The 22,884-nt window shown below is 31.7% G+C and overlaps 1 protein-coding gene across 2 annotated transcripts in view; it reads left to right on the top strand.

Annotated features, from left to right (window-relative positions):
* The window catches only part of LOC132704726 (potassium voltage-gated channel protein eag), a 107,717-nt gene that overhangs the window by 31,350 nt on the left and 53,483 nt on the right, over positions 1-22,884 (top strand). For both annotated transcript variants that reach the window (XM_060674928.1, XM_060674929.1), the window contains exons 2-3: positions 7,196-7,429; positions 20,602-20,733. In XM_060674928.1, the coding sequence (XP_060530911.1) occupies positions 7,196-7,429; positions 20,602-20,733 (366 nt within the window). The remainder of the gene's footprint in view (positions 1-7,195; positions 7,430-20,601; positions 20,734-22,884) is intronic.

Consider the following 22,884-nt stretch of genomic DNA (forward strand, 5'->3'; position numbering starts at 1 on the left):
CGTTATGTGCACAGAATTGTATGAGTTGTTGTTCCCCATTGCTGTTGAGTGTTTCTTCATTAAACCGATTCTTAATTCCACCAATAACCTCGTTAAAAATCCTTCCATTAAAATCCCCTAGTATCATAATTTCGTCTTGCTTCGGTATCTTATCCATGGTGATCTGTAGTTCATCATAAAATGAGTCTGTTTCTTCTTGACTTTTACTCGTATCAGGAGCATACACAATTTTGGTTTTGGTTTTTTCTGTAAATTTAAACGTGGTTTGTAGCAGTCAGTCGCTTATATACTTTACGTCTATTATGTTTTTGTCATATTTCTCGTGCACTAATAGGCCTACTCCCGATGCTGCTCTTTCATCTTTTGGTTTCCCACTGTATATCAGGGTATACTCCGCGATTCTAAAGTTGCCAGCTCCTTTCTTTTTCGTCTCAGACAAGGCACATATGTCTATTTTATGTTTCTTAAGCTCTATTATGGTTTCTTGGTCTTTGTTAGTAATTGATGTAACGTTCCAGGTGGCTATTCGCAGTTGTTGTCGCTTCCGAAATCGTTTTTTCCTTAACTTTGCCGGGTCGGTATAAGTTATATCAGTCCTATCCGAGGTTATTTTCTTCGTTCTCTGAGCAAATGGCTGTTTTACGTGAGGTAGGTAGCTAGTCTCGCCTCACAACCCTCCTCTTTTATCCGGGCTTGGGACCGGCAACATGGCCGCTGAGCTACTCAATCCACCCAGCGACCATGTTTGCAGAGTTACCATTTACCATCCTGTATCTCAAAAGTTAAAACGTTTAGGTCATATGTTCATATGACGTTTTCTTTTTAAAATCGTCCCCTTAATTATTGATATTCAATTAGAAACCACCCTGTATATAAAATTTACTTTGTTTATTGAGAGATATATTAGGGCGTTTTAAAAAATGTTGTTAAGCACCTTGTATGGGTTTTACATAAATGAAGCATGAATGCAGCTATTATTACTCTCTGTCTTTAATAGATACCCCAGAATAACTATTCTGTACGAAAAAACTAGGTAAAATTAGGTTTTATTTTGTTATTTTGTGATCGATAAAAAAATGGAGGTTAGCTACGATACTGTTCCTCCAAAAAAGCAATTTGTTTGCATGCAAAACTATTGTGTTTATTGCTCTTTGTTCTATTGAAAGACGTTCGAAAATTTTTCAAAATGAATGTCGATAACTCCAAAAAGGATTAGGGCATTTTTAAAAATCCTTTCTTGATTTAAGGTTTTTTATTATTTTAGGAAACTTCTATATTGAATACCGAAATCCTTGTTTTGTTTCCTGGGATTTCATTTCCTATTCCATCTAAATTCCTGAATTATTTCTCAGTAGCGGATTTTTCCACAAATACGTATTTCGTATTACTCCCGCCTCTAGTATGCACAAGACAATCTAAAAATATATATTATTTAATTCATGAAAATTCTAATTTTTTTGGGCTCCCACGTTCAGATTTATTTCAATATTATTGACGTTGTTATTTTGTTTTATTATTAACGTAAGAGCCGTTTGGAATATTGTAAATTTATTTATTTTCCTAAAAGTCAGATTTCAAATTTCAGATTTATTTCAATGTATTTATGTGATGTATTTATTTTGTTTTATTATTAACAGAAAATCAGTTTGGAATATTACAAAATTATAAGAGACATTTTGCAAATCTGTCAAATCTTGAAAATTTATTAAATATTTTTGCCTTAAATATGTCTAATCCGTCCCTTGCTGGATCACCAAATTGTCAACGTTTATATATAACGGAATCTAGGGATGGGTAGTAATACCAGGTGCTTCATTTTGAGCAGAGTTACTTTTGTATTTCTTGACATGTGACTGTCGTTTGTTTCTGATTATTGGGACACAAGGATACTTTGTAGTGCCTACATCATTTAAAAAGTTAATAAAACAGTTTATTCAAAATCCGTCAAATCTTGAAAATTTATTAAATATTTTTGCCTTAAATATGTCTAATCCGTCCCTTGCTGGATCACCAAATTGTCAACGTTTATATATAACGGAATCTAGGGATGGGTAGTAATACCAGGTGCTTCATTTTGAGCAGAGTTACTTTTGTATTTCTTGACATGTGACTGTCGTTTGTTTCTGATTATTGGGACACAAGGATACTTTGTAGTGCCTACATCATTTAAAAAGTTAATAAAACAGTTTATTCAAAATTCCAAAAATCCAATATGGTGACCACAAAGAACTTAAAGTGTAACAAAAAGGAAATGCCAAATGGGGTTGTTATTTGCAAATCAGGATTTTTTTTGTAGAAGGAAGATTAATAATAGTACCCTATAAACTGGAAAATAGTCGCTCATTTGATATTAAAACTAGAAGCAACAAAAAACAAAAATGTACTAAATTTCGAAGGTCACATAAAAACCACAAAATATGTTTCTAATGCTGAAGTTTGAAAATATGAACTGACCTGTTGCGAAAATAACATCACCCAAAAATTTATAAACGCGGACACCTCGGAACTGTCCAGAGGCAAGTTTTTAATTCATAATTCTAAACCATAAGAAATGATCAACTTAAATTAAAATGATAAGCTAATTCTACACACGGAAAAGGAAAATGGCCTTTATATTAAGAAATTACAATCGGATGGAGCAATAAGATTTAAAAAATTAAAAATATAAATCTTATAAAGCAATTAACCGAAATATTAATTTTTTTTGTAGTTTCTGGTGCAATCCTCAGCGATGACAACCTACTGCTTATATTATCGAAACATGACGATTTAGAAGTTTTTAAAACATCTAAAAAGAATAAGGTTTCGGGCTAAAATAGTCGATGGTTTAGTGATTTCAGCGGAAATAACGGCAACTTTTAAATTTTAAGTTGCACCCTCTCCATTTTTTTTCACGTTATTCTACTTTTGTGTGTCATCGGGTATATCAAAAATATATCGACAAAGTTATCAAAACCAAAACGATAAATTAATCGGTTGGAAAAAAATAAATCCAAATCAATTCAAAAACTGTCGCTTCCTTATTTGCTCGAGCATAAAGAGATAATCTCTAAAATACTTATCGCATAATGCGAATTCGTTCAATTAAACGGTCGTTCTTTTTGGTTGAAATTAATGGTTCGAATCGACGGTTTTTCTCCGTTGGCGACTAAAAAGTTTCATCGAAATACCATTAGTCAAAGAGAAAATTTCGTCAGTTTAAATAACTTACGAAACTCGATTTTCCAAAAGGTGTTTTCCAGTCAGCGTTGGGATTAGCTTGTGTTGTTTTACGCTGGTGCATCTTTAATTTATAATGCGACAGGCAATTAAAAATTTATCCGGTATCTTATATGTACTTTTCGTTTAATTTATGACGTCGCACACATTTTAAAATAAGTTTTCTAAGGCCATTCAATAATACACTTATACACTATTGTACATAAAAACTTCATATTATTTTAGTTATTATTATCGGCCACCAATCATAAAATTCGAATAAAAATTTAATCATAAAGCATATAATATAGTCGCAGCGAATTTAGAAGATTAATAAAGAATTTATAAAATTTTATAGCATTTTGAAATAACTTGTCTACAGTTAATGAATCACTTATACACTATTATATATGAAAACTTATATATCATTTTAACCGTTGTTAAAAGTCACAAAATATGGTCGCAATGGATTTTGAAGGTTAATATTAAATTTACAATATTTTAGTAGCATTTAGTAACTACATTTAAAGAATTATTGAGAGAATTATTGATATTCTAAGGAATCCTATTCATGGTTGGGAAATTTGAATACTGTTATAGGAGATCTACGGGAACTATAAGAATATATTTTGAAGATTAGCATTTATTTTGTACGATTTTAAAGCTTGTAAAATAATTTTTCTTACAGCTATTCAACAATACACTTATGCACTATATTATTTTAACCGTTGTTATCGGTGACCAATCATAAAAATGGGATTAAAACTTAATTATAAATAATAACATATGGTCGCGATAGATTTTGGAAATCAATATTTAATTTATAAAATTTTGGAAGCGGTTGGTAACTATTATTATTGATGAAATTATTGATCTCATATTTGCATATTCCAAACGAGATCTACGGTAACTATAAGAATAAATTTTGAAGGTCAATATTTAATTTATAAGATTTTACATGATTTTAAACTAATTTTTCTATTGCGACTTATACACTATTATAAAATTTGATTATATTATAGGAGATCTTAAGGTAACTATAAAAATCGTGGAACGGATTATACATTCTCGATTGCATTTATTTTGTGAACAACTGCAAAGTGAAAACAAGAACTGGCTACCGTCTTGTGTCCTCATTCTTGCTTTTAAAGTCATAAGAAATATGTTTACAGATTCTTCTTGGAATAATGTCAGTTAATTACAATGTTTTACTTAGTTCGTTAGTTAGATACCGAGATCTGCTATAGAAAAATCCAAATTAATCCAATTTCACTCAAATTATCTGCTGTAGTTGTCAACGAGCATATCAACCAAACATGAAAAACCCGAAGGCCTTAAAAACAGGATGTAGGGGGGTAAACCTTAAAACGCTCTAGCGAAAAATCCCTGAATGTTGTAATAATAATGTAGAGTATAAACTTAGATCACTTTATTTATAAACAAATCTAAAGCAAAAATGTATATCTCAAGTTTTTGTCATCGGTCTGTTACACATCAACCCGATAGTTGTTGAATTTGAAACGAATTTAAATGGATTTAAAATTCACGTACCGCTTTGGGTTGAATCGCGTGTTGGATAGGTTTAAGAATTCGGGCTGGGTGAACTTAAGTCGATGGTAACATGTTTTAGTAGTTGTTTTTAGACAAACTTACAAGAAATAAAGGGACGAGCTTTATTTTGATTATTAGATTAATCAAATCATTCAATGAAACTTCCGCAGGCTGTGAAACTTAGTAAGTGCACACCTCCTGCATGGGTTATTGACTCTGTCTCCCTGACGTTTCAGACAATGCCCTGAGGAAGCCGGCATCAAGCAGCTCTGTTTCAGGGTTCCTTTGGTTACGCTGCCGCATATTTTTATAACAAAATTTCCCCTGTCTGGGTAATATTAAAACGTTTAAATACGAAATCAAGTAGTTTAATTACTATAGTAAAAACAGGTCTTATCGTTGATCTTACCATTAATAAACTACAAACCTTCAAGGTTTTTTTGTATCTTTATCTTTTATACAGACGCATCACGTCTTGAAATGAATGAAGAAAATAAGCTTATAATTTTAAACAGTTTTATTATAATTAGTGAACTTTGTACCGGAGCCTCATGATTAGACTAGATTTGACTATATGGGTAATAACTAATGTGATCATTTATTTTTTTACTCAAAACGGGACATTGGTTTATTTAGGTGAAATCGTAGGTAGTCAAAAAAACAACACTTCTTTAAATTTATTTCTTCAGAAAAAGTTAGTTGGCTTAAAGGATACGAATCACAAAATATAGGTACCTAAAATTGTTAGTTATACGTATTTATATTTATCAGAAAAACAAATTTGTTACATTTAAATTATTCCATTCCGTCATTTTTTGCGATGTAGTGTAACTAGGAATTAATGAAAATTCAGTCAATATTTCGCTTTTCAATTAATATTTCCAAAGATTTTTGAATGTCTTCCCATCCGAGGAGCAAGATTCTACAGCCGTCCTTTTCACAAATTCCTGATCGATATCAGTATCACTCTCTTTCAATTTTAACATTAATTGAGGGACCATAACTGATTGGTTTTTTTCCGAGTTTTCATTCACTGTTTTCTTTTGCATTTTCCAAAGCAAGCATAAGAGTAAGACATCTGGTTTTGCTATAGCCCAGCATTTCTTGATATTCCGTTTCAGTTCCGGCACAAAACTCCTTTAGAGCTGCAACTCGAATAAATATTCACAATAATGCTTCCTTAATCTACGGGCAGCCCATCTGTAGCAGATTTTATTGCATTGTGAATATATGGGCTGCACATCCAATACCCATTAATTCTTTTTTCAGAGATGATTGTAATTTCGTTAATACATTGTTAATTCCTCGTCTAATTGCACTTCCGAAACTCACGATGGCATTGTCCCTCCAGGACTTTTGTTGTCAATCAACACTTGGTTGAAATAATTGACAATGATGTCGAAGTTTCACCCCGTTGGTCTTGAAAATCTATAATTTTTATTTGCGCAATTACGTAAGGTTGAAAAAAGCGCGCTACAATGGGGTATATTTTCTTGTTACCGTGATTTGGCGAGTCGTTTAGTATTGAAATACAATTGCACTTATCAAGATCATCTTTTAATTCTTTCGTTGCTGCAGGAGGCAAAACATTTACTGCAGTAGCTTCTGATTTCGTAAGCGCGCATGTAAATTGGGGAATTAATTTCGATGCCCAATCATTATAACGAAATCTGTGGTTTTCTTGTTCCGTGTGATAAGCCCAGATGCCTCCTTCAAAGTTTTTTATGTTTCGATAAAAATCGATATGAATATGAATATGAGAACTGGGGAAATGAAAAGTTCGTCCAACAATAGCCAATAAGTCAACAAAACACCAGCAATATGATGTCTTGACCACATCGACCGCTAGTTCGCGTCCGGTTGTGGGCAAATTTTCGCGCGGTTTTTCAAAATAGACAATTTTGCGCCCCACAGTCCATTCCGCAGACACTCGGACTCGTAATTGTGAAAAGGGACAGTCCCGTTCAACACGGAACCTCTGTTCACGTTAGTAATCTTTTTTTTTCATTTGTGTGAAAGAAATGTTTAATTATTTCCATATGGCTATACTGTGTAAAGTGTATTCCCACATCTGTTACGGAAAAAATCCATTATTTATTTTATTTGCTATATTCTTTTACTTAATAGATTGTTTTTTATTTTTTCATGTTTAAAAGTGTATTGAACGAGAATATTATCATCTCTGTATGGATGATTATTTTATTTATTTATTTAATTATATCTAAACATGTCTTTCGGGGAAACTTTCACATTTTACCCCCTAAAGCCATCCATGCATAGCATGGTTTTAATATTGGGGCATGATTTAAAGTTGGTTTTAGCTTTTAATCTCCAAAGTGGTAACGGAAATTACATTTCGAGACTTCGTGGACTCAACTATTATAGCTATAACTTCATTCTGAAATATGGAAACTAGCCATAATATTAATAAATGCTATTGTTGCAGCCGATAGTAGCTTCCTGTTGGCCAACGCACAGATCGTGGATTACCCGATAGTGTACTGTAACGAGTCGTTTTGCAAGATTTCCGGCTACAACAGGGCGGAGGTGATGCAGAAATCTTGCAGATGTGCCTTCATGTTTGGGGAACTTACGGATAAGGAGACAATCAGTAGGATAGATCATTGTTTAGAAAGTCAGCTGCACGATCAGTTCGAGATTCTGCTTTACAAAAAAAACAGTAAGTACCATTTCGATTTCTATACTACACTTCAATCGACCGTTAATTTATTGCGCATTTCGTTAGAAATAAAGGGTTTCGTTTGACTCAAAAAGTTTAAACGTCGAGCACGGGTAGAGAAAGTTTGCCATTAATGGCGACGGAGAAGCCATATTTTTTTCTGTACTGAATTAATGTGCAACTTTTGACAGTGGTTTGCGATTTAAAAATTAACGTTACTACGTTACTAACACAATTGAATCAGTGGATATAAACTCAAAAGTCATTTTTCAAATTCCAGAACTCTTGACTTGATTTGTTTGAATCTGTTGTTTTAATATAAAACTGCAATATGCTATTTTATTTTCTTAATGCCATTTAAATGTTTTCACCTAATACTATATTTTCCACTAGTTCCGCTCCTTGAACAAACCACCAACTGAATACGCGAGATGTACTCGACAACCACAATTTATAGATACGGAAAAAAACATGTCGCGACAAAAAGCGCGTTCTGACAAATATTTACAGTGCATATTGTACTATACTGTTTATAGTGGCTTTAAAATATTTTATAATTGCTGCAAAAAAAAATCAATCAATATTAAAAAAATCAAAATATTCATTATTAAAAAAAACAATCATTTTTGAATTTAAAAAAAAAGTTTACCCAACATTGCTTATAGGTCGTCCGACATTCATTTCTTAAGCTATTCAAAACCGTCAGATTTACACAATAAAACTCAAAAATTTCATGGAATAATATCAAAAACAGTTTTTGCTAATTATTTTTCTATATCGTATTATATTATGTATATTACGCCGAAAACTTGTTTAATAACGATGGTAGAAAATAATATATTAAAAAATGAAAGGGCTTGAGTATCATAAGACTAGGTTTTAATAAAAAAATGCGTCCTAATCTTCTTCGGATTGTTTTTAGATATTTTTAGTTAAAATGTTATTTTTTGTTATTAACGTTTTTTGTGAAAATTAATCTCCAATTATACACAGGCCGTTGCATTTCAAATAATCGACTTTTTCATACATTAACTTGCATAATTTCTAACCGAACTAAATTACGGAAATGATATATTATCATCTCTTAACTAAAAATAGCATTTTAAAAGACATTATCGGCTTATATTAAATACTATATAAATCTAACCAAAACTGACGAATTTTTATTTATTCTAATAATAATCATAATAAAAACCCATTACTTCTTCTTCAATATTAAGAAGATTGGGTCTGCAATCCCAGCCTATCAACGACACACATATTAAAATTTGCAAATCAGTGTGACGAGTTCTTCTAAAATGAGTTATAATATCAGCAGATTCTGTGGTAATGCAATTCTGAGAACCTGTTGCATAGAGTAAAATAGATTTAGACTCAGTACCCACGCTTTCGAACAAGTCAATCTTTTTAAAATACCAAATTTTCAAATAACCTTTTAGGTATATAAATAAGTCCGATAGACTGTGAAATTTTCATTTGTATATAATTCCGTTGCAATTTATCTGCATTGATTGGCAACTAGCGAGTCAATAGCCCTTTATTTCGTAACATACTTATAGAATCCTGAACTAACTATGGCGTAGTCTACCTAAATGTTTAGATTTTATCGGATATTAATGTTCTCGAAATATCATCTATACGGGCAATTAGAAAAATCACAAATCACACCACAAAGAAAGAAATTGTGTTTAGTACATATTGGCTGTATGTGTGGTATATTGCTTTTTACCGTCGCAATTGTATTTCAGTTTAGCAGTTAAGAAAAACACACGAATATATATTTAGATTTGTATGTCTGTCCAATTTTAATTTTGTCGTTGACCATAAGATGCTAGACTCGGCAGTATAGCACTGGTTCTTTGCTTATAAAATTCCCAACCCTACGTTTAAGTGTAAACGCGATCCGACCTGGCCTCACCCTCAGCCATATATAAAAGCTCAACAGTCAAGGTCGCAAAACCATTTGCTTTTAAACGTTTAAAAATAAAACTATCGACTTAATAACGAGGCGGTATCAATCTCAACAGTCAAACGACCTCTCCAGTTGTTCCATTTTGCGGTGGCGGTCCGTTTTCAACTTTAATTCGAGGTTCAATAGTCTCTGTTTACTGAAAATTCAACTACTTAAGGGACACAATTCTTGGAAATTATCTATCAATGGATGACTAGTATTTGCGGTATCATATGCCATAATACTCAGTAGCATCTATTTGTTTATGATATCCCAGTTCGTATAAGCTGAAAAATATTTGTTTTCAAGTTATCTGTATGTTAGTGGAATAAAGTTTTCGTGAGAGCTAACGATTCTAGGGGCGTTATCGCCTTTTTCTAGTTTTCCATGATAATAAAATCTATAATAAAGAACAATCGTATTTATATTGCAAATGTACCACGCAGCCACAAAATTCAAATAATACAATACGGTACATGTATAAGAAGTATAAAAGTATATAAACAAAACTATATAACATTAAAACAATTATAAATCAACCAGAATAAAATTTCAGCCAATACATAATTTTTGATTAATCTTTTAAAATAATAATAAATAATAATTATTTTCAATTTATCTGTATGTTAGTGGAATAAAGTTTTCGTGAGAGCTAACGATTCTAGGGGCTTTATCGCCTTTTTTGTACATTGCAAATGTACCACGCAGCCACAAAATTCAAATAATACAATACGGTACATGTATAGTAAGTATAGAAGTATAAAGTATACAAACAAAACTATATAACATGAAAACAATTATAAAAGCGTTTAAATTATCATATTCCTTAATATTTTTTGGCTGTCGATTAAACTCTAGCAAACTTTAGTTTAAAATAGTATTCAACATATGTGTAGTTTTACATCGATGGACTATTTTAGTATTTTAGTCATGAACGTTCATAAAGAAATTAATCATATTACTAATCTAAATATAAAGGCATCAAACATTACTTTTTGCTTTACAATTAATATTTGTAACACGTTTAACGCAGTCATCACAGGTGTATATCTATTACATTTCAAAATTGCGCCCATTGCCCAGTTTTGTACTCTTGAAATTCTGTTAGCCTATAGTTAGGTATACTAAACAATAAAGTTGAACAATACCGCAAATGTGGGGCCGCTAAGCTATTGTACAGTAACAATTTGGTATAAGGTGTTAAATTTTTGCCTGCTTTAGATATAAAACCGACCTTTTGGTAAAATTTTCAATCAATCAATCGTAATAACAATGTGTATCAAATTTTAATTGTGGATCTAATACAATTCACAAATATTTTATTATATTTCTCATACTGCAAATTAACGCCATTTATATTAATATTAAAACTCTCTAGATCCAAACTACTTAATCTATCTTTTTGCCATACAAACAGAATTTCGATTTCGTAATATTAATGCCAAGATTATTATTGCACAGCCATACAAACACTCGATACAAGTCGTCATTGATGTCTTGCTGCATTTGTTCGATATTTTTACTAACGACATATATTAGTGAATAGTCAGCAAATAATGCAATTTCACTGTTTTTCACAAATTGAACTATATCATACAACAATAATGGCCCTTAAATAGTCCCCTGCGGTATCCCGGGCTTCACCAAGATAGATTCAATCTCAGCTGACTCATACTTCACTTTTTGTGTTCTGCCAGACAAGTAAGATTTTAACCAACCTTTCTTAACCCACATTTTCTAACTTATCTTTTAAAATATCCTTATGACCCGGTATAGTAAAAACCATTATTGAGACTCTAGCAAGTGAGTTAATTACTATTATTTATACATTTATTGTTATAAGTAAGGAGCAGAAAAATGAAAGCGAAAAACCGCATTTAAATGCATAAAATTTTCAGAATATGTCCATCGAAATGAATAAAAAATTCAATTGTGCATTTTTATTATATGAAAAATTATGAATATTATTTTAAATAAAGCTCGAATTGTTTCTTTTTAATTCTTCTGAAATCCTATAATTTTTACCTATACCACAGACCTAGTTGAATAAACATAACTAAAAAAAAAAATCGTAATAAATATCACATGGATACTTACGTAGCACATTGTAAAACATAAAAATGACAAAATATTATTTCCGAGTATAACACAAAATAATACAATTAATAGTTGACCAATACCATTGATACATTCACATAATAGCAACTTACCCAACATACAATTCGTAAATTGACAAACTATTTACAGTTATAAAAACAATTAAATGTTTTTTCAAAATTTCCCAAAAGAAAATGGCGTCTTTTAAAATGGAAAAACTTCTCTCAAAATCTAGGTAAGTTTATGGGACAGTATTTTAGTTTTGGAATTAAGTGTGTTTCTAATTTATACAAATCCACTTCTCAACATACAACTTTACACACTACCTTTACGTACAGTTGACTCGTTACTGAAAGTTAGGTTAAATTTACAATATTTTGTCATCAACGATCTTATATTGGGGTTGCCCAGTTTTCTAAGTGGTATGTTGGCTCCAATGAATGCCTTATAAGCCCCCAATGAGGTGGGCTTGTTAGCTGTTCTATGTTTTATCTTCAAAGCAATGTTGTAGTGTTTACTGGAAGAGCTCCCCTCGTCGCAAATTTCGCCGATTTGACCTGCTGATCCACAACATTTTTTTAATTTGCACGAATCTGTAAAATCCAAAAAAGCTATCATTAATTTGGATTTACAAAAAAATATCTGCTACTTCGACCAAATAAAATATTTGAGTAGGAAACTTGTGTAAATACGAGATAATTATTACCGTTAGCTAGCAATAATGTGCTTGAATACGTAATTTATAAAAGTCAAAATTTCCTATTATACCAAAAAAACATACATCTTTCTTTTTTTACTATATACTGGAAAGAAAAGTGAAAATATAAATAGTAGTAATTATAAACAAATTTAATAACAACACGTAAGCGAAATACTAAAACCCGTCAAAAATGTGAAATTTTCAAAATCTCTTACATTAGAAGCTGAGACGGTCTCGAAAAAAAACCCAGAGTGCACAAGACTGCAACTCTTCTTCTTTGCCACTCCTATCCCCGTAGGTCGATAAGGATATACGCACATATAGCCAGTATAGCGATGTCAGAGCTTGTTGAGTTCAAAAAGTGACCAATAGTAAATAAATAGTTTTCAAGCGATGGCAACGCCTTCAACGAGAATCTGTTGAACAATGTGTTGGAAGCGATAGTTTTCATGTTCTACTAGAAAAATACCCACAGTAATAAACTGTTTAGGTTAGAGCATTTTGTCAGTAAATCAAATGAAATTCGCTTCCAGCAATGTTGTAGAAGCGTCGATTTTTTGTTGATTGTAAATAATTTCTTTGTGTGTTTGCTCGGTCCGTTCGCCTGTACCCGCGCATGTTCTGTATAGAAAACAAAGGTATGTAGCTTTCACTATTTGGGATTGTAACAAGAACGGCTATGTCTATATTGAAAATAAGACGGATTGTTGTTATCCACAATTTAATGTTAAATAAGGGATTGAGCACTTGGTAGGCCAACAGCTTACTATACTACTTACAAAGCATTTGGGTAGTCCCGCAACATAAGAGTTAGAGTTCTCCAAACTATATACCGTTTTTACGACATAATCAGGTATTTAACGTTTTTTAAAATTTTAAATGTTTATTATAAATCTAAAATGGCACAGACACTTGTCTTGAAAAACAATTGAATAACAGTAATTACTAATTGCAAACACAAGACGGAATAGAAATGACACACTGTTTCATAAAACTGACAGCATAACCCCCATAAATCAACCAGTAGGAAACTGTGAAAACATTCATTGTAAATCAATTATCTGCATAAGATTTTCTATTGCTTTCCAAGAAAAATATTTTAGAGTCATTACGTTAAACCCTTAAATTGGAAATGAGTTTGAGCTTTCTAATTTGTTTTTAATATGGGAGATCAACCTATCTAATGGGCAAATTCAACTCGAATTAGAGCTACCTCAAGTAGGGACTGTTTTAGATTTACAAAAAGCACACTAATATGAATTAATACAACAGTGTAATCAAAGAGAATTTCCCTACTCTTAAAACAGTCCGCACAGCGCAGTTCAAGTCGGCTAACATCTTAAATACGACCCTGGCTCGTGGTACACGTGCTGATAAGAATGGTCTCTTCAGCTTTACAGCAGGAGGGTCTTAAAATCATTCCGAGGTCAAAACTATAAACGATTGGAAAAACGGTATATCGTTTGGAGAACTCTATCCGAAATTTCAACCTGTGTGTTTTGGGGCTTACGGTAACTACAGATTTTTAAAACAATACTGCAATACAAGAGTTTTTATTTTTCTTTATTTTCATTACGCAAGATGATAATCACATTGAATGTGTTTTTAGAGGTTTTGGAGGGCTAACAATTATTATTTTATTTTTTATTTGTAAAGAATAAGGAAAACTTGTATGTGAACGTATATTTTGATATATCGTGGTGGTAAACTTTCACTGTAAATTTAACTTAATTTATTCTTTACTACTTTACAAATAATAAATAGAAATGTACTAACACAGATGCTTGCATATTCATTCACTGACTCATCAGTGCAGGTACGAATATTGCTGCTTAACACATTTGTTTTCAAACTATAACGCTATAGCGAAAATCAATAGGCTTCCTAACCAGTTACCGTAGAGGATTTTTAACAACTGCCAGTATAACTCGATTGAAACAAACGGATGATGAATTGAAAGTATTAACAAATTTTAGGGTCAGTTGCTGCAGGTCAGAATATTATTATTTTATTATTAAAAGGCTTAATATATAACGATAACTATTTAGAAAATTTGCAAATAATCCCGAAAAATACCGTCAAGTTTCAATTTGCAACAATAAGAGTATCCTATCTTTTTCAGTCGCGTTACAACTTGATCGAGTAAGGTCTCACGACACTAAAAGGAAATACCAAGGCAAGAATTGCACTAGCTTGTTATTGTATCCTTCCAAGAAACATAGTTTAGATACCACGCGTTGTAACCTAGAACAAATGTTGATTTTATGAGGCAAAAAAATTAATTTAGTCCAACATTAAACTGTATAGGGTGTTACCAAAAAGTATGTAAATTCATTAAGAACGTTGGCTTTTGGCTAAAATAATATAACTTTCTTTATGTCACTTTCAATTTGAACAATCCATTTTCAATATACTGGGTGTCAAATATAGCTTTTTAAAATGCATATTTATTAATACGTAAAACGATAAGAGTAATTCCAATTTGTGAATCATTTAATCCAAGACTTAACAAGCGTTATTTGTTTATAAGTGGCATCTTTTCAATCGATTGATTTTATTTCAATTAATATGATCGGTGCGGTCCGTCAATTCAAAATCTACCATAGACGAACAATTTATTTCATTTCTAAAGACGTTAATCAGTAAAAATGGAAGATCAAGTTGTAAGACACCCCTCTTTTTTTCCATTATTTCTTTAAGTTTTTTGGTAATAATCATCTAAAACCTTTCTACAAAAATATTTATGTTGACAATAAATATAGTTAGTACTATTTAAAGCTGAGACAAATTCAAATCTTTTTTGTTTAAATTGTATACTCTATCTCTACAAGGAATGTGGTGGGCTATTACGATATTTTCTTAAATAAATGTCCATCTGTCCATTTCAATACACTTGGGGTCGTTAAAATCTGCTTTTTCTAGGCTATCGATCGTGCTTGCATTACTCTTGCCACAAGGAGTTTTCTGCCATAATCACAAAAGAAATAATTCTCTCTGATTAGGTATTAAGGGACCAAGAACCCAGATAAAACAGCATCTTGATATTTTTACCCTATCCTAAAATATCAATATAAGGACTTAACTCTCAAAAGAAGTTGGATTTTGGGAAATGTTTTCACTTTACTGGTTTTTATCAATGTCTAATTATCCCGAATGTACTATATAAAAAGCTAATTTATTATTTGATATACCAAATAATATTTTAAACCACACAATTTTTTACAAAACCTTCGAAAACACCAAATTACAAAGTGGTTGGCATTTCTACTTTTTGACATCTCTCTTTTTAAGTATTTAGTATTAGCAGTTTTTTTCATTAATAATTAGGTCTAGTCAACCAACTTAAACTAATCAATTGTTAAAGACTAACCAATTTTAGTAATTAATGAATCACTTATGTAGCTAAATGTGTATTCAATCAGTATTTTTCTTCGTCCCTATCACCTCGATTTCTTCTAGACACTGAATGTATTATTTGTGTCAAGAGAGATACATTCCAATTTCACAATTTACTGATTAGGTTGACTAAATTAATTAGGCTCTAATTGATTAGTGGCCGAGTTAGTGATTAAACCTAATTTTTACTGAAAAAATAAGTGAACAAGATTAATAAATACTCTTCCATGTTGGTGGCCATCTTGTAGTATAGTAAGTTGGCAGCGAAATTGAAACAAAAATAGCAGAATTAAACCTGATCCATCTCAATTATACTTTAATCAATTTTTCCGTTAGTTTTCTTTTGTGGATAGCAATGTACGCTTCGTGGCTGGTTGTTAAATGTGCAAAATATGTTCTCCGACTTGGAATTAGGTACTTAAGATACGGCATGTGTTTGTTAATCATTAAGTGTTGTTTAGTTTGTTTAGTTTGCTTGCAAGTTGTCCCGTCGGTTAATTAGGCAGCTCACATGTAACGCTGATACGAACGAAATTGCAAATTTATAAATCGAGATATTTTTTAAATCTCCGAATGTCAATTAACGGAAATCATTTAAACTACGAAATGAGTGCGCTTCAATGTGAGCGTTGCAACTAAATAAAAGCCAATTTAAAGTTTAACTTAAACTTTTAGTCGGAAAATTGGTTTCTGTTTAGCAGCAATGCCCGTTTTAAAGGGTTTCATCTACTTTCTTCTCTTTCTTGTATATACAAATTAATTCAACAGAGTTCCGGGTACCAATATTTTTTGTTCACAGCATTGTTCCACACGATTTAAATGTAAAATTCTCACGTTGACTTACTTTTACGAAGATATACAAAGCTACCCAACGTCAGCTCTACTATTAGGTATTGCCTTTTCTACTTTGTGTGTATTCTCGCGCATATGTATGTATCTCTTTGTGTAAGTCGTTATATATTGCTACACATTAGAATCTTAACAGTAGAAAGAAATATATAACATAGCGTTGATATAAGTATGTCTGTGTACGTGAAAATGTTATTAATATCTTTAGCAAAGTAAATCAGCCCCAGTGAAAAATACATTATAAATTTCAATCATCCAGTCATATCCCACCATTGAAACTACTTCGAAATAATCCGAAACCCACTAACCTAAAAAAATTTATTGTAAACAAATTTGACTAAAACGATTTATTTTTCCATGCAGGTATTCCGGAAGGTACGTAATTTTTTTGACCTAAAATCGCTGTAATAAAAATTGCTAGTATTATTTTGGAATATCTTTCTTCTTCACCTACGCTTTTCTTAGTAGTAGAAAATCTTACCCGTTTTCCGTATTCTTCACCTTTTAGAAGTTTGAAAGTTTTGTTTCTATTTTGTCCCTTGGTTTGTATTTAGATAAATTTGCCAAACGAAGAGGTCTGATTTATCAAATTCTGCTGCGTGAATGCTTTATGAAGGTCATTATGTCGTGCATTTGATGTCGTGCCTTTGTGCTGGAGAAGACTTCGCCTAAGTCTCTCAGAGTCAGATGATAAATGTACGTTTTTAGAGCCAACAATACATTTTTTTCGGTAGCACAATATAATTTATAGCCGGAGAAACCCAAATAAACATCAGCCTAGTGAGATGAGTTTGTACTAGAAAATAACATCTGAATCGCGAATGAATATACAGGGTGGGATCGAATGAAAAGAAAAATATTTTTAATTAAAAAAATGATAGTAACGAAAAATTAAAGCTTACCAATATGAAGTGGAATTATTTTACAATATATTTATACGATTTACTTTTTATAATTAGTTTCATATTATAAAAAAAATGCTAAATATTACCAAAGTTCATTTTTTCTGGTTTAATAAAACCCCGTATATATTATAATACAGTATTTTTTATTTCTGGATTACTTAAGAAGCATTTAAATACAATAAAATATGTTTAAATTATTAAAACCTTCCCGTATTATACGGGGTGTCCAAAAATTGTAACGCTTCGAGTTTCCCTAACCAAAACACCTGAAAATGTGGTTTTGGCGACACTTGGTGTTTTTTCAAATAAAGGTTTTATTGCATCCAGGTACCTGCACGGTTTACAAATCTCAAATTCTCAGAAATTCTTGCATCTAAGAGCTCAAAAATAAATCAACTGAAATAATTAATCAACCAATAACATTAATAGCGAGACAAGTGTCCCAATTGGGAGTCGGTCATCCGTAAATCTAATAACAGTGCTCTGATGCAAAGTTTCAAAGTTTCTTTGAAAAATTCATAAAATTCATCAATAAAACTTTAAAATGGTTATAGCGATATTCCCTCCTGATACGTGTTGGTATTTTATTATTCACGCGATTGCAAAATTAGCTCGGAAACATGGCTCGAGGATTAAATCCTCTACCTAAGGCATCGGCAAACAAATGGACCCCAGAACGGATATTGACAAGAACCTCTGGGATAAACGTTATTTTGGGGAAATAACGCTGCAAATTGACTACGGTAACAGATTTTACCTGGCCCCAAGAGTTAAAGTTACGATTATACAAAAATTATCAATTTCATATGGTGTTAAAATTGCTTTTTAGCTGTTGGTTTTCGTTTCAACTCCGGGAAACCATTATCAACTTTGACACCCTCTGCAATTCTGATCTGTAGATGATTTTTCTGAAAATCTTTGTGGATAGGATTCAGCTTATCACCAAACGCCATTATCATGTTTTCGATAACATCTAATATTAATGTCATACATGTCTTCTTTCATCATTAAAACAAAAAAACAAATACACAAACACATTTTTGTAATTTCCTCCTAAATAGGCAACTCAAATTTAAATATTAACGTATTAATGTTGTTGTTATAACAAACTCTTATTCTTATTGTCACAGCATGCTGATTTTGAGAAAAATTTAGGAACACAAACTTTTATTTCAGTTTTAGTTTATAGTTTTTCTCTTCCACAGTCATTGTTCTGAATTAAAATTAATAAACACTACTACATCCAGCTTGATGGTTAACAACTCCTTAATTGTGAAAAGAAAATAAAATTTTATGCAACGCAATTAAAAACGATAGGCTAAATTTGAGACAATGTATCGCGAAAGACCGGGAAATTAAAATCAACCTTTAAAATTCCCCTTGAGCCAGTAAAACACCGAATCTAAATGACGCTTTGCCATCCAGCTTAGCAGTTAAGTCGTCGCTCTCTTTCCCACACAGCTGCGGATACTAGAAGCTTCAGAACTGTAGGAATATAACCAAAAGTAAGTGCCCTTCCAAGACGGTTCCTTCCTTTGGATGATCCCTTGTATACCTGAACGGCACAAGTGGCGTAACGAATTTTACGAGAGCGTTATGATGAGTACTGAACCTGACATTGAAAACAGCGGTGCTCTAATTATGTTACAGTCCTTATAACGGAAACGTTGAGCTCCTCAAAATAAAGACTTCCCTGTGCTTCTCAAATCTTTGACGACCAATTCAATTTTGATGTTAGGGATCAGAGCCTATTCACTGGGTGGATGAGGAATCATTTCGAACTTTAATGCGCTAATTCTAATTTTAGAATTTTAGCAAAGCATGCAGCGAAATTACAATTAATAAATAAAGTTAAACAGATGACAGCGCAATACGCCGATCGAAATATACTAATTGATGATTTTTGCCCCCTTCAAGGCAATCAATAAAATAATTCGGCTTGCATGTCAAGTTATAAATCGGCACTAAAATTCATCAAAATTTTGTTTAGAGCTTGCCCTTGTACAAAATATTATTCGAAATATTACCAACACGCTCTTTTGACATTCTTACACTTTCAGTGAACTCAGGCAATTTTAATCTGCCGTCTTCCAGCACTATTTTAGGGATTTTATCTACAATTTCAGATATTGTCGTTAGTCCAGAAATCCATTTTTTAAGCTTATAGTAAATTGCCTACCCCCTTTTTTATTTAAAAATGCTTCGAACAATTTAAATGAAGTGTTTGGTAATTACATGTTTTTCAAAATCCTCAATTTTTGTAAAAATGTCAATAGTGCTTTGATCCAAATGCTGTCAGATGAATACTGATTAATGTAATAACCTGATATATACAGGCCATTTCAAAACAATGTCAAAAAATTTTTATTTTAAAGAAAGGATTGTTATGTAAACCTTGGGTCAAAACCAACCATTCGGGAGATATCCCGCGTCAAATAAGGAGGAAAAATAATGTTTTTATGTTTTAACTAACTCATTAAAAAAATATGCATGCAGAAAGTGTGTTTTTACAATAGTAATACATCCCTACTATTTTGTTGTTCTATTTTCTTTTTCAATGGTTTTAATGATTGAGATTTAACCCAAAGCTTATATAACAGACTACCCTGTATTTGGAAACGGATCACCCCTTCAATTTTTCGTATTTGATTTGAAACATCCTGTATCCAACATAATTACCGAGAGTACCATATAAATTTATATGGAGGAGTCATCTCCATATTAGGCCCAGGACTTATCAACCCATCCTCGTAGATCCTGGGTTAAGGCAGGTCAAATAACTAGGAAATGTTTTGTTCAATTGCAACAAATTTAAAAGAGGGAATAGCCTTCTTTATCAATGTTCGGTGCCATTGAGTACAAACTGGATTCAAAACCATATTCTGATAAAAAGAACATACACGTTTAGATTTTAGATTTTCTTTTACGCAAGTTTTCTGCTCTCTTGTACAGCTACAGTAGAAGAAAATATATTTCGGAATTCCACAAAAATCAGCAACTTCCAATCGACCCAATTTTAGGAGCGCTCACTATCATAAAATGTTCACGAAGTATCGTCGATGTGAAATTTTGTCGTTAGAATTTGGGTTGAGAAAATAAGTCTAGGATTGAAAATTTATAGATGCTTGCGGAATATGGCTTTGCTTTAGTGCTGCGTCAGATTACCTCCATATTGAATGAAATCTGTATGCTTACTTGTCAGTTTAAAGAAAGACCGCCCTAAGTTTAGGAGTCGCTTCCGGTGAAACGTTAGTTTGTAATTTGTTTCTTTTAGAAACGCCGCTATGGCTGCTACTACAGATTTCGCCGATAAAAAACGAACGGGACCTGGTGGTGTTGTTCCTTTTGACCTTCAGGGATATCACGGCATTAAAACAGCCGATCGAAACGGACGACTCCAAAGGGGGTAAGACTCGAACTTATATCGTATTCTGTTTCCGTTTAGCTTACAGCGTTACTTACTTTTTGGGCGATAATTCGAAATATCGTTAGACCCTTTTAGCTGGCGAAAGTTTTCATTTGCCAAGGTGAACGGGGTATACAGAGTGTCCCACCGGGTATTGAATCGACGTCCCATGAAAAAAGTCCACCATCCTAGAGTGTATCCAATTTTTTTTCATTAATTTATTCACTTATTGAATGCACTTATTTAATTGGTTATTTTATTATTGTAATAATCAAACTATATCAATTTCCAGTATTTTTGAATTACAATTTCAAAATATTCTGTGGGTAAAGCGAGAAGAATGATTTTATTTTCCTTCCACCAACTACTACCAAATTACGAAAATAAATAGAACAATAAAATATTACGGAAGTATTACTATTGTAAACGTGGAGGCGAATGAATTAGACTACCCTTATCATTCTTCTTAACTAAATTTAAGGAAAAACTTATGCGATGACAATTTCTTTTTATTTTATGTTTTATTTTAAAAATTTTTGTCTCCAGTTATTTTTTCATAATACTTTCCAGATAAAAAAAATTAATCTAGAGCAATTCATAACAAGGCAAGACTAGTTTAATAAAAAAATCATAATCTATCCATAATCCAGGCATTTTCCAGGGTAAAATAGCGTTCTGTCATCGCATAAAATTAGGTAAGAAGAATTATAGGAGTAGTCCAGTTCAATAGCCTTCACTCATTTTAAAAAAGTAAAAAGATAAGCAGAAAGTGCGTTTTTATAATGGGAATATTTCGGTAATATTTTGTTGTTAGTTTATTTTCTTTTTCAAGATAAAGAAAATCCGCCATATCTGTAGCGCCTAATGGTTGAGTGTTGACCAAACGTTTATATATTTTAGATATGTTATGTTTTAGATATGTTAAGTTTTCCCCATTCGTTTCGAGAAATAGCCCGACCAACTTTTTATAACAGCACTTGTTGGTCATATTTTATCAATGTACAAAAGACGTGCATTTCGCATTATTTTTATTCAACTATTTTATCAATTAATTTAAAATCTTTATCATTTTTTTGCACATTTTTAGAAAAGCCGAATTTGAAAGGAAAGAATGTATTTTTACCGTCTAATTTTTTCCAGAACTTTTATTCTTATTCTTATTATTACCAGCTGTTATAGCTAATATATTAACTCATAATATTCACATACTTAGTCATACTTATTTGCCTTAGTTTCCTTTCTTTGCAACTATGACAATGAACAATATTGTGAGTTATTTTTCTATGTTACCAACTGAACAACTGCTATTACTAACTAGTAACAAATAGTAAAAATTGATAGTAAAAGAAAACAAGGTCGAGATCTTTATAAAAATTTATTGGAAGACTGTTTAGACTTTACACTTCGTAAGGGAATATGAGGTGCATCCCTCAACATCCTTTTTCAATAAAGTTTCCACGTGCTATAATCAAAATTTTTCATTGAATCAATATATTAGTTATATAATAGTATATAATAGTATATTTATTAAAAGCCAATGTAATTTTCCGTAACAATATTTAATGTATTAGGACGTATAAGTGATATCTCAGTGATCTTCATTCAGTTCAAAATTATAAAATAAATACTAGTATAAGTTATTTAACGTGAACAAAATACACAAGCTTGCATAGTAAGTATATAATGTTCGAAATACAAGTTGAAAAGCACTCAAACAGGCATGAAAAACGAAATGATTTCAACCTATCATGCGTACTATAAACAACCTTACTAATTTATTTATGGGCCTTGGGATTGTTCCATATTATAGTTTCAAAATAATGTTATAATTTATTTGTTGTTAAAAATCTAATGCACGAATTAAATAAATATATATTAATTTAATGCTTTTTCTGCATAACGATCATAAGTTTTATTTAACTTTGTACGTTTATGCATTACAATTGTATCTATGGTCGGTACGATTTGTGATGGCACAGTCGACAATAAAATTCCAGACAATAAAATAGATAGTTCATCACACGTCCGCTTATACTTCACCAGATGTTGTTCCCTCCTAAATGTCCATCTGATCAATGCAAGGCAGCCGTTACTAACGATCACAATTATATTATTTGGGAGTAGGAGAGACAGAATCAATTGTACCTGGCA

The sequence above is a fragment of the Cylas formicarius genome, unplaced genomic scaffold (assembly GCF_029955315.1).
Source record: "Cylas formicarius isolate icCylForm1 unplaced genomic scaffold, icCylForm1.1 PGA_scaffold_7__23_contigs__length_41026272, whole genome shotgun sequence".
Taxonomy (NCBI): Eukaryota; Metazoa; Arthropoda; class Insecta; order Coleoptera; family Brentidae; genus Cylas; species Cylas formicarius.